We start from the raw sequence: 13,716 nt of genomic DNA, 5'->3' as shown, positions 1-13,716 counted from the left end.
ATTAGACGGTTGACGGTGAGCGGAAATAGCATACTTACAAACAAATCTACCCAATTAGCAGCATACGCAGATGAGATCAGCAGTTATTACTTGATAGGGTGAATAGCATAGGTAAAAAATATGGCCTCAAAATCAACATTTTGAAAACGAAATATATAGTCATTAGCATGGTCAAGTGCTACATATGGTACATCTTGCTTTATGGCATGGAAACGTGGACTTTGAAAAAAACATCTATCAACAAACTTGAATCATTTGAAATGTGGTCATTAAGAAGAATGATGCGCATACCTTGGGTGGATAGAGTTCGAAACGATGACGTCCTTAAGAGAGCCGGCGTGGAAAGAGAACTCTTTAAATTAATTAAAAAACGCAAGATTGCTTACCTTGGGAACATATTGAGAGGAGCAAAATATGAAATACCACAGTTAATCCTACAAGGGAAGACCGAAGGTAGGAGAGGAGCCGGCTGCAAACAATTATCCTGGTTAAGGAATATTAAAGAATGGACAGGAATACACAATACAGGCGAGCTGTGTCACGCCGCCAAGAACAGAATTCTAGTAATGAGATAGTCGCCTACGCACTTTGGTGTATGGCATGTTAAGAAGAAGAAGCAGATGATATAAACATAATGAGCAGAACAGTGAATGCAGCGGAAGAAACCTACGTTGAGTTGAAACAGAGTACATAAGCAGTAGGGCTAGCAATAAATACAAATAAAACAAAACTACTCATACAAACCAGATCAAATAGACCGGCGCAACAACACTTTATTGACGATATAGAACATGTTAATAGATTCACATACCTAGGAGTGGATCTGGTTGCAAGCAATGAAGAAGAACCGGGAATAAATAGAAGGCTTATGCTGGCAAATAAAGCCTATTTCGCGATGGGTCATATATTCAAATCGCGAGACGTACACCGGAAAACAAAACTCCGGGTCTATAAAACAATAATCAGGCCCATAGTAAGTTATGGTTATGAAACATGAGTGGTGACACAGAAATCTGCCAATGCATTAGATGTGTTTGAAAGAAAAATATTACGTGGGATACTGGGCCCAATAAGTGAAAACAACAACTGGCGAATTAGGTATAATAGAGAAATATACGAGCAATATAGCGAACCAACTCTAGCACAATACACTAAACTGCAGATATTACGGTGGACAGGGCACGTGGTCCGCATTCATGAGAATAGAATCCCCAGAAAATTACTAAATACAAGAATGCAGGAAAAAGACCTGTTGGAAGACCTAAAAAGAGATGGGAAGACGAAGTCGATGAGGATGCCAGGAACTGCCTGGAAACGCGTTCATGGAAAAGAACAGCGGTAATCAAAATTATTGGAGAAGCCTGTTGAAGGAGGCCAAGGCCCGATTTGTGCTGTAGTACCATTGGATGGATGGAATTGAACAACCATTATGTACAGGAGCTGTCATTTCAACAACATGTCACAACGCTCTTGCCACATTTAATTTATTGAAGGAAACATTTGGTAACCGCATAGTTTCATGTTTAAGACCGTGAATTGGCCTCCAAAATCGTGTGATTTAACACGGCTAGACTATTTTATGTGGTGATATGTGAAGGTGCTAGTCTACGTCGATAAGCATAAAACGATTGACCACTTGGAAGACAACATTCGCCACGTTATTGACAAATATTGGAAAAAGTGATCGAAAATTAGACCTCCAGATTAGACTACGTCAGAGCCAGCCGTGACGATCATATGCCAAAAATCATATTTAAATTATAATGCCAAAAGATTATCTATAGAATAAATTCAATTTCATGTCAATTTATAAAAATTATCTTTGATTTATTTCATTTCAAAGTTCTATACCTCTAAAAAACATCCCTTTAGTAGATTTAGTAGATGACAACCGATTCTCTGGTGCTTGGTTACATTCTTGTTCTCAAGTCTTGTGATATCTAATTTTATTATTTTTATTGATTCATTTATAAGGCCAATCAAGTTAGTAAAAAATAAGCCTTTTTCGTCACATATGTATGTATACACGGGTTTGACAGTTGAAATGTGTAGTATGAAATATTACAAAAATACTATCATCTAGAGATTTATCAATTTTTAAGTGAAACTATTTTTAAATAAACAATCAAAACGCCAAACTCAATATTTTGCTCATAACTTAAAAACTTGTCTATTTAGAGATTTGACATTACCAGACAACTTTTTCAGGAAAAAAAAGATACACAAAACGAGGTATGCTAAATTAAAATCGGTTAATAAACAAAAAAAAACAAAAAAATAATATCTGTTTTTGAATATTGGTAATAACCCTTTTATTATTTATAAACATTTTATATATGTACCTGAATAGGAATAAGACTGTTCCAGATAATTACAATTATCTGGATAAAAAAATTACAATTATCTTCAAAAATGATTTAATAATAAATATCACTTTTAAGCTTATAAACATTTATAATAACTTCATAGAATTTAGTTCAAATAAATGGCAAAAAATATTCGGAAAGCTGGTTAAAAAACATATTAAAAAAAAAAGAGGTTCTACGACCCTTAGGAGCCAAGATAGCCATTTTTTTTACATCACTGTTACAATAATTAACAACATTAAGGGCTGAAATTAACCAATCTTTTATGAGAAAAGTAAAAGTTTTTAACAAAATTATTGAAAATTCTTTAAAAAGCAGTGTTCTAAACAAAGAGTACTTTGAGACTAGAGTAAATGGAGTGAGAATAGCCGAATGAAGGGCCAGCCGCACTCTCCAAAAAATCCAATACGGTTTCAAAATAGAGCGCACGAAAAATAAATAACTTTTCGTGTTCTACTGGACTAAATTTTTTCTTTCTTTTTTTAAATAACCAACCAACTCTAGTTCTCTTAGTTGGACAAATTCGTCCTCCTTTCGAGGAGGGAAGATATGTGTTCCCTTCATCTGTCATAATATTAAAATTAACCATGATGGTCATGTAATACAAAGGTTGTTACACCTAATTAGGTAGTTTTAACTACTTTAAATGTTTACTTTCTTTTGTTAAAAACTTTGACTTTTCTCATAAAAGATTGGTTAATTTTAGCCCTTAATGCTGTTAATTAACGTAACAGTGATTAAAAAAAAGGGGGGTTATCTTGGCTTCTAAAGGTAGTAAGACCTCTTGTTTTTTAATCAGCTTTCCGAATATTTTTTGCCATTTAATTTTAACTAAATTCTACGGAGTTTTTTTAAATGTTTATAAGCTTAAAAAGTGCTATTTATTATTAAATAATTTTGTGTATATAATTGTAATTTTTTAAACGTTTTTCCATAGGTGATTAGTATACGTCTTAACGAAAAAAGTAATCCCCGCGGATTATTGAGATTCACTTAGTCAAATTGTCCGGACCAGTCCCAGAAATTATCTCATTTTTCAAAAAATCTTATAAACAAATTAAATTTCGCAAAAACTATTCATCCGATCTGGCCCATTTTTTGCACACAATGGACTACCTAAGCTCTGACGTCACAATGGGCGGGGGTTTTAAAAACCTTTCCAAACATTTATAATTTGTGTGTATTTGTCGAATAAGAGGTTGGGAATATTGGTTTTTTTAATTGTTGAAAGAATAAATAAAGACTTTTGGTTATGAACATTTATTCTGTGCGATTGGTATTATTCGTTATTCGTGAATTTGTGGGGTAAGAATATCAAAGTATTAAGATATGAATGTTCATATTTTAAGGTTATTTTATTGGTTGATTAAAACTTTAAATATTTTTTACTTTATTTCATGGTATTTTGTTGTTGGTTTTATCTGGGATATTTCAAAATTAATTGATAATTGAACCATTACATTTATTTACCAAGTTAAAAAATATTTAGAATCATTTTTATTCTTTTTAAGTGCTAGTGATTTTAAAAAGAGGTAAAAAAGAAATAAATTAGACTTACTCACAATCAGTTTAATTTTACTACCTAAGACGACCGGTTTCGCTTTCTAAAATTTGCAAAGCATCATCAGGTCAGTGGTACAAAGTAAATTAAATGCTGAAATTATAAAAAGCCCATATTAGGGTGCTGTCTTATAAGGATAAAGATCAAAAAAGTTATAGATTAAAAAAGGTTTTAGTAATTATGCCAATATTACATGTCTGTGTTAATTAATATGCATAAATTGCATTAGCAGACAGAGTAACAACCCACAAATTGGTAAGAGAAAAAAATCTGTTGAATTGTAATAAATTAGAAATAAACAAAATACTACTTACATTCCGGCACAATAGTTATTATATAGTGATTGGTGATTCATAGTTCAAACTATCCCTTATTACTGATAATGAGTGATCTTCGGTCAATGTTGTAACTGTCTAACAACTTAGGAGAAACTTTCTTAAGGGGAAGGATGTTAACAGATGATATAGGAGTAAGGTATATGTTATTGTTTGTTGAAAGAAAATGTGATGTTTTATATTATTTAAATTATTAAAGTTATTTATATTTATTGAAGAGATATATTTTGAAATGTGTGTTAAATTATTGAAAAAATTTTTATGGAAAGAGGACAGTTATATGACAATGAATGAAAATAGTACAAGTACTTTACAAGACTTACACAAGCAACACATTCATGATTTGGTTAGTGGTTTTATTTCCTAAAAGACTAAATTGGTATATTCGTATTCTCGTAGTTTAAATAGTTAATAAATACACTTGCGAGTCAAAAAATCGACTCAAAAGTAAAATTTTATAGTATAAGTAAAAGTTATATTTTTTGACTATGCTGTATGCTAAAAGTAACATATTTTGAACAGAAGTAATTTTTATTGCAATGACACCAATATTTATAAAGTTAGTAAGTAAATAACATAACAAAGAAAATTTAATATTGTATGTGAAAAAATATGTTATGAATGAAAGTCATTATGCAACGAATATAAAAGTAAATTAACATAAAAAATCAAAATTAATACTGATAATTTCCTTCTCGTGAGTTATATTACACTTTCCATGCGATCTCTTAAGGTCCTTATTACATTTCTGGTTGATTTATGAGGAATCGCTTTCCACTCTTCATCTAATGCGGTTTTTAGCTCCGCCATTGTCGCTGGTGCTGGATCACGGAGCCGAACCCTTCGTTTAAGTTCATCCCATTGGTGCTCGATGGGATTTATATTGACTCAATGTACGTCAGTCCATTGTTGTTATATTGCTGTTGTCAGGTAATCTTTCGTAATCCGCGTTGTGTGACATCGAGCGTTTTCATGCATTAGCAAGAAGCCATCGCTTATATAGCCGACGTAAGAAATAACATGGTCTTGGAGAATATCCGTAATGTAACGATGCGCTATCAAACTCCCTCCGCAACCACCACTGGGCACGAACACAAGCTCTGTTTTTCCTTCTAAAGATGTAATACCCCAAAGCATACTCGAACAACCTCCAGAACTCACTGTTTCGACACTGTCGCACTTGTCAAATCGTTCGTCGGGTCTCCGATAGACGCGTCGTCTTTTGTCATTGTTATACAAGCACATTCGACTCTTTATTTGAGAATAAAACTCTGCTGTATACCGATTCCGCTAGGCACTCTCTGTCATTACACGTGGCTGACCCGAACCTGGTCGTCTACTGTAGCTACTGGTCTTCTGGTATCGACGCTAAGCCCTTGATACTATAGACTGAGTTATAAAGTAAGCAACCGACGACAGTCTTTTGACTATAACCATCTCGTAATATTGCAATTAACTGGGCCGTCTTCCCTGGTGAAGTATCGATTTGTAAAATATTCACTTACATTCACTGACTGCACTTTGAAGTGTATACACACGTCTGAGACGACCACTACACACGACTTCGAACGTTTGAAAAGCGGCTGAGACGACCACCGGCAAATTCATAGAGGTCTACATTGCGTATAACATGCCATTTACAATGTTTGTTGCATTCCCCGTGCCAGACAGAAGTAGGCAAACTTTACAACACATTGCCAATTTGCATAAAACAATTATTTTTTGGAAGATCAATAATAAACAATATGTTTGCATTATTTGTTTTAATTCAAAGTAACACAACATAAAATTACTAATCATAAACTACAATTCATCGAGTGATTCCATTTTTTCCATTACTTCCATTACTGAAAAATTCAATAATACTGGATATCTTCAACGCATGTTTACTAGCCATTATATGCACACATCTAATAAATAAACTCAAAAACTATCACAACTTTTAAAAAACACTTTTTTAAACACTCATTATGTCATTTTGGTATAAAGGTTTCCACATAAAGTAATATTACAACCTAAACTACGAGAAAACGAATACCTTTGGTCTTTTACAGGATAAAATTACTGGCAACGAAAAAAGAATAAACCATTAATTAAAATACTTCGTAAATAAATTCACTGATTTTTTTTTAAATAACCCTGACAATAACAACAACTTAATACCTTGAAGTACAGTAAAAAATAATAAGTTTAATCAAAGAATAACATAACCTTAAAATATAAACATTCATAGTAAATATCTTAATACTTTGATATTCTTACTTCACAAATTTTCGAATAACAAATAATGCCAATCGCACAGAACGAATTTTTATAATCAATTTCCTTATTTATTCTTCAAACAGTTTAAATAAACAATATTTCTAACTTCTTATGGGATAAATACACACAAATTAGAAATGTTTAAGAAGGTTTTTATAACCTCCACGCATTGTGACTTCAAATTTAGGTAGTCCATTCAAACACGATAATACCCTCAAGTTCCGGTACATTTAAACAAATTTCAATAAACTATAAAATAGTTCGTAACAATATTCAAAAACAGCGATTTTTTGTTCATTTTGCAATAACTTTTTTGTTTAATAACTGATTTTAATTTAGCATACCTCATTTTATGTATCTTTTTTTTTTAAATAGACAATTATTTAAGTTATGTGCAAAATAATCAATTAGATGCCAGTGTTTTTGTAATATCTCATACTACATATTTTAACTGTGAAACCCGTCTATACAGTTGTGTCGAATAAAAAAACTAACTTAATTGGCCTATAGAGTCTGCTTTATTTGTTGTGGTTTGTCCTATATTTACTTTAAGTATCTAAACATATGTATAAGCGAATCACTTTGTATAATTTAACATAGTAATACTACACACACTTGCTTTCATGCTGTAGTATATCAAAAATTCGTATAATTTTATGTTATATAATATCTTTTTAATGTTTCAGGTGGCTCTCACCGTCGCAGGCAAACTGCGCAGAGAGCCTTGCGCAAAGTGCGATCTACCAGTATTCATAGCTGAGCGCCTAAACGTAGGAAAATCACTGTTTCATCGTACTTGTTTCCGTTGTGCACGTTGTAATAGTCAATTAACCCTAGCCAACTATTACGAAACTGAAAACTCTGAATTCTGTTGCGAAATCTGTCCTGATGAGGAAAAACTCGCCACCAAGACGTCTGCACAAAAAGCTGTCCTTCAGCGATCGATGAGCGATGAAGAAAAGACGGCTAGTCTAAAGACTTTTACTGATGGACCTGATGAATTTAGTGCGGTATTTGAAACTGCATTAGAAAACGCTGACATAGAAAAAATACAGACGCTAGGTAAAGAGTATAACTCAGTAAGATCAGATTTCTTTCGGAGTCAGATTAAGTCTAGCGAATCTAGCGATTCCGGTACAGACGATAAAGAAGAAGAACCTCCTGATTTACCCAAAAGTTTGCCGCCGCCCGTTAAAGAAATCAGTGATTCGGTAATTAGTGCACAAATAGACACAATAAACAGTACTAAAAATAGTAAAGTCGATTCTGTCAATAGCACACAAGATGACAGTGGTTTTCCTAAAAAAGACATTGTACATAGTGGCTTAAAAGATACTTTAAGTTTTGATCAAGAATCTCAAAATGTTGTTACCAAAGATGAATCTTTTGAGGAGTCTTTTATAGTTAAGACTCGTAGACGATTGTTTGAAAATAACGTTACTGATATTAAGGCTGATGTAAATAGAAAAACAGTGCCTCTATCAACTTTTACATCCATTCCAAGTAGTATTAATAAGAGTATAGATAGTAGTGATATTAATGAAGATACCCCGCACAGCTCACATACACCGAAAAAGACTAACATGTGGCAACCTGTAAGTGCAAGGTATTCCCCCAAAAAAGAAATTATTAGCTCAATAAATATGGAACTAAACAAAAATAAATTATTTAATAACCAGAAACATGATGTGATAGCTCATTCCGTAACTAGGAAATCCGTGGAAGAAGATACTGTAGATGAAAATAAAGATGTAAGCATCGTATCAATAAATTCGTCATCGGACCAGAATAAATCCGTTACAGAAATCAGCTCTGATGCAATATATAGTAGGAATACAACTGGTTCTTTAGCAGACAGTAAGTCAATTATAGAAATTAACTCTAGTGTTACATCGATTAAGGATACAACTGGACCTTCTTTAGATGAAGACAAGTCAAACGAAGCAGTCACTTCTAGTATAATAACACTGGATGATAGTTCAGATAAATACAAATCGTCTGAAATTATCTCTAGCGAAATAATTGATGAATCATTGAAAGCGATCAACGAAAGTATTGAAATTATGAAATCTTTAGAAGACAGCCCTGTAGAATATAAAACAGAAGTTGAGTCTAGCAAATTTAATTTAGATACTACTACTGACGATTCCTTCAAATTACATAGTTTAACCGTGGAGAGTATTGACGATGCAATCTCTACTAGTGATACTTCAAATTTAGATCAGTTCGTATCTATTGAAATCCATAGTAATTCAGCAGAAACTAAAGATGATTCTATAAATGAAAAAAATAATGGAATTGTCGAAGCTGTAAACGATAACGTTAAAGAAAATAAATCACAGGAAATAGCACAAGCAATTAACACAGAAATTAAATTAAATGACATAAATTCTTCAAACGAAATAGTTGAGACTGTTAACTATAACGTAAATAATTCCAGTGATGCAAGCCTAAAAACAAGTGAAGTCGAAAATGTTAACTCGAAATCCAAAAATACTCTTCTTAAAATGGAAAGTTATCCTGATGACCTTAATCCATTCGATGATGAATCACCTGCTATCAATGATTCCCTAAATCCATTCGGAAGTGAAGATGAAGAGGAAGAAGTTTCCATGTCTAGAAGACCCATACCAAGTCCTAGATTTAAGAAGAAAGTCCTAGATGCCTCTGATATGAGAAAAGAGATGGAGTCTACCATGAAAGAAGTTGATGTAGTGCGAATTAGTGTTAATCCATTTGAAGAGGATGATAATGGAAAACCTGTTCCTGCTAGAAGAAGAAAGAAAATTAGCGTTCCTAAGATAAGCTTCAACCCATTTTCCAGTGATGATGATAATGAAAACGAAGAAGTTGCTATTCGACCCGTTCCTGCACACAGGCAACCAAGGTAAATAGTTTCATAGTTTTTTTTATTACAGATATTTTGTTGTTTACTTTTGTTTTATAAAAACTGAAAACTTTCTATCTAAATTCTTCTTTTTCCCTGTAGCCCAGACGGTATGTGTTTAAAATAACGATTTTTGGGTGTGAAGTATATAATCACAGATTTTTGCATTCTTTTTCTTCTTCTTCAGCCTTCAGTAATCCAACATTTGGACACAACATAGATTTTTGCATAAATCGCTACAAAATATCACTACAGATGATAATTTTACTATGCATGAGTTGTAAAACGTTAAGCGTAGGTAGTAAAAGTACCTTAACGTAAAAGGTTAAGCCCACCTTTTATTAAACAAAATTCAAAAAATTCGATGTTTTTTTTCTATTTTTGCTTATATCTCTGGAACTATTGGTTTTGAAAAACTAAAATCCGTCTATTAGAAGAACATGTTAAATTTTTTAAAAAATTGTTTAAATTATGTGCTTATAAACAATTTGAATAACTTCATCAATTGTTAATCGATTTTAATTTTCAAAACAAATTTGAAAGTTCTTCGAAAGACGCTTCAAAAGAAAGAAAAAATAAATTGATCTGTTTATTAGTTTCGGAGTTAGGATCGGTCAAAGCTGACTGCGATTTACAATAAAAGTAGAGGTTTCTAAGATCAGATTTTTAAATAAAAACCCTTACTATAGAAAGCACTAATTGGCTACAGATTTACCTTAGCACTAAAAGTTGGTTAAAATGTCAATCAAAAGAAGTCCGTCTGTCAAAAAATTGACTTCCGCCAATTAACGTCAATTGAGAACGGATGTTGCGGCTGAATCGAAATTAATTTTATGCGTTAAAAATTGCGTTGCGCTTAAAAATTTCAATTATCTCCGCTTCTATTCAACCAATTATTGTTAATACGTTTTAAAACATTCTAAAATATTACCAAATCAAGAGACAAAAATAATAATTTATTAGCTACTCTTGGGGTGGGCTCAAGAATTTGCAATGATGCGTATGCTTGAGTTACTGAGCATCCTTAACTTACTTTATCTTCTGTATGATTTGTGTGGCTCATCTTTTCTACATTAGGATCCATTGTACCGTTGACATTTTGATGACACTAATCGCTAAATTGTTTAATAGAATAAACATTAATCGACTATTCTAACAATTTTAAACACTTAATTCCATGTGTGGTATACTTTCGATTATTTTCTTCTTACCCAACAATTTTCTATGCTACTTTTTATTTATTTACTAAAACAAAATCAGCAAATAAATATGCTTCTCCACTTAACCGTACCACAATTCTCCACGGAGTACGCGTTTCTCATTACAGATATTACTGAGAAAGCTTCTTCTTATGAAAAATATCCACCGTCTCGCGTTCTTTTAATAATACACCACGGGAAACAGGTAGGTATAGATAGATAAAAGCAAATAACGGTTATTAAGTACAATAAAAACAATAAGTACTTGCAGGAATGGAATTAGGAACGGTGTACATCTTATAGAACTTTTTTTAAACGTGTTTAAATTAAACAACTTTTGATCTTCAGTTTTGATTATCTAGACAAGTTAAAGTGTAAAAAAGTTTTATATAAGTATTAAAAAATAGATTGATTAAACTAAATGTGTTTGATTAAACACAAAAAAATCACTGCGCACAATGAGCCATTGCAGAATATACCATTACAGAAGACAACCATCGAATTGTATTTGAACAAACACAGGTGCTTAGCAGAACATCACACTTCGCGAATGTTGAGAGAGACTATTGAAATTCAAAAACGACCGAATTATTTTAATTGTAAAGAGAGGTATTTGCATCTAAACATAATGTGGCTCTCGACACTGCGAAATACAAAACTCTTTGTAGACGAACCGAACATTCCAATGCCGAATCGGACCATCCAACAGTTCCAGGGCGCTCACGATGGCTACAAATAGTACATAATATAACCAAGGAAGATCATCAGTAGTTAATTGGAGCGACAAGAGATTACATCTATGATCTCTCCCGCATCGCCTAATGACTCAGTTGTAGACGAAGCATTAGGAGGAAACATAAAGTCCCGACCGCAAAAGCCTACACTCCTTGATAAGAGAAAATATCATCAAATATACAGTACTTCTTTTTCTCGGTGCTTGTTAGCTTGAATTGTATGAACCGATTTTGGTATACTTTGGTTTAGGTCGCTGTAGAATCTCTGGCAAAACGAGAAGATTTGACGGACTTTTCTTAGTTGAAAAAAAAATTGTTATCGGGTCTACTTAAATTTATCTTTTGTTTGTTTAAAATCTTAATGCTTAAATGTTTTGTTTGTTTGTTTAATTTGTTTAAAATAAATCATTATTGTCAAGACTATTCGTTAGTTTGTAATAATTTGTAATGGTATAAACAGGACATATTCTTATCATAATGATGTAGTCTATGGTCTTTATTTGTTACTCCTTTCGCAACCTAACCCCAAATGTCAGTATCCGCTCAGCAGATGAAAATAATGCGATCATGCGTATTAAATTATTTATTTTGTACATTAATAATAAGGTTGGCAGGTAGTTTAATCGATGCTGCATTTAAAAAAAAACAAAAGAAAGAGGGGAAGGAATATAAATAAATGACATAAGATATTAAAGGTAAATTGTGTATACTAAAGTAATGAGTTTCTTGACGAATCGATGCACTCCTAGCGTACTACTCCTACCCTGTCTCTTTATAATACCAGCATGTTAGTACATTACCAGCATGTAACTATGGTAGACTTAAGTCGATTTGCTGATACTACTACCGCAAACATTTATTAAAAAAACTGAAACGGGAAAAACTTGTCCCTTTCATTGTATGTTGTATATACGTTTGTGGTTAATGAGTTACTTTATCGGTTTAATTTAACAGTCAGTTAACGGTCGGCTAAGTGGAGGCGACTTCCGTGGAGACGCGAATGTGCCAGTTATGGTCTCAATTTAAAAAAAAAGTGTTTCGAGTGGCTCTTGTACTTTACTTTAAAAATAGTGTTTAACTTGATAACTTGTATTAGTAATTTAAAAATTAAGTTATTTAATTTTTTGTAAAGTGTAAGATGACGTTAAACGTGAAAGTGAAAATCTTATATTCTTTCATCGGTCCCTTATGATTACGGCACAATTCTATCAGTTTTCATATTATTGGAATTTTTTGGTATAGTTTGTTATAAGCATGGTTTGTTCTGTCCACTATTTTTTGTTTCCTATTCTGATTTACACACTCAGAGACAAAAATATTTTATAGTTTATTTTCGATATATTTTTTCTATAAATTCTTTGTGATTCATATTGCTAAATATTGTTTACAAGAGTGTTTTATAATCCAATAACTAACTTACATATTTGATATTTTTGGAGGTACATATTAAAATCACCTGTGTTTATAAGCAATACTTAAATAATATTTCCTCCTCTAGTTCTAATAATGTCCTAAAACCTCCTAGACATGCTACGCAAAAGATGAATATTTGATGCTTTTTGATGCTTTGATGAATTCGGACGGGATTGGATTTGTGTTCTCCTGTGCAGTCTTAGTTTGAGTCAAGAGCTGGATTTAGTAAAAATATTTTTTCGGCCGGTCCCATACATGTTCTATGAGATTTGCATTCATCTGACAAGTACTAGCTCACTGTTCTTGCTCGTGCATTATCATGCAGTAGCACAATATTATCATAGCCAATAATGCATGTTCTTTAAGACAAGAATGTTGCGTACCTACAGGCAACATTAACTCGTAATTTTACCTCAATGAGCTCTATACGACTCCAACTAATGCCTTCCCATAACATAATGAAACCATAACATAATTTAATTTTACATATTTTAATTTTACCTCAATGAGCTCTATACGCCTCCAACTAATGCCTTCCCATAACATAATGAAACCATAACATAGATCTAGACTACAAGCCCATAGGAGATTTCTAATGGGTCACTTGCCCAGCATGAATCACATATAAAACAATACTACAATATGTAATAGCAACTTTATAAACTATGTCGTCAATTCTTATCGGTATAGGTGAATCTAGGTAAGACAAACTTACTACTCAAGGTGGGGACTTTTTGGCCAAACATATCTGTACGGCATTTATAAGTTAGATAGGTAATAAAAATAATGACCTGCAACCTAAAGCCGTACAAAAATATTGGCACCAGGAGCAGGGAAAATTTTTTATTTTCTGAAAACTTTTTCCCCATTTTCGGCAATTTGACACAAAGTTTCAGATCAGTATATAGATTAATTTTTTTTGCAACGCCGTATATTTCTGCTGGAACAAAGGTGAGAAA

General features: G+C 32.5%; 1 protein-coding gene across 1 annotated transcript in view; it reads left to right on the top strand.

Annotated features, from left to right (window-relative positions):
* MICAL-like (protein) overlaps positions 1 to 13,716 on the top strand; it is a 286,832-nt gene that overhangs the window by 248,133 nt on the left and 24,983 nt on the right. The window contains exon 6 of the mRNA XM_072523085.1: positions 7,211 to 9,411. Coding sequence (XP_072379186.1) covers positions 7,211 to 9,411 — 2,201 coding nt within the window. The remainder of the gene's footprint in view (positions 1 to 7,210; positions 9,412 to 13,716) is intronic.

Source organism: Diabrotica undecimpunctata, chromosome 2 (assembly GCF_040954645.1).
Source record: "Diabrotica undecimpunctata isolate CICGRU chromosome 2, icDiaUnde3, whole genome shotgun sequence".
Lineage (NCBI taxonomy): Eukaryota > Metazoa > Arthropoda > Insecta > Coleoptera > Chrysomelidae > Diabrotica > Diabrotica undecimpunctata.
This window is presented reverse-complemented; position numbering and strand designations above follow the sequence as displayed.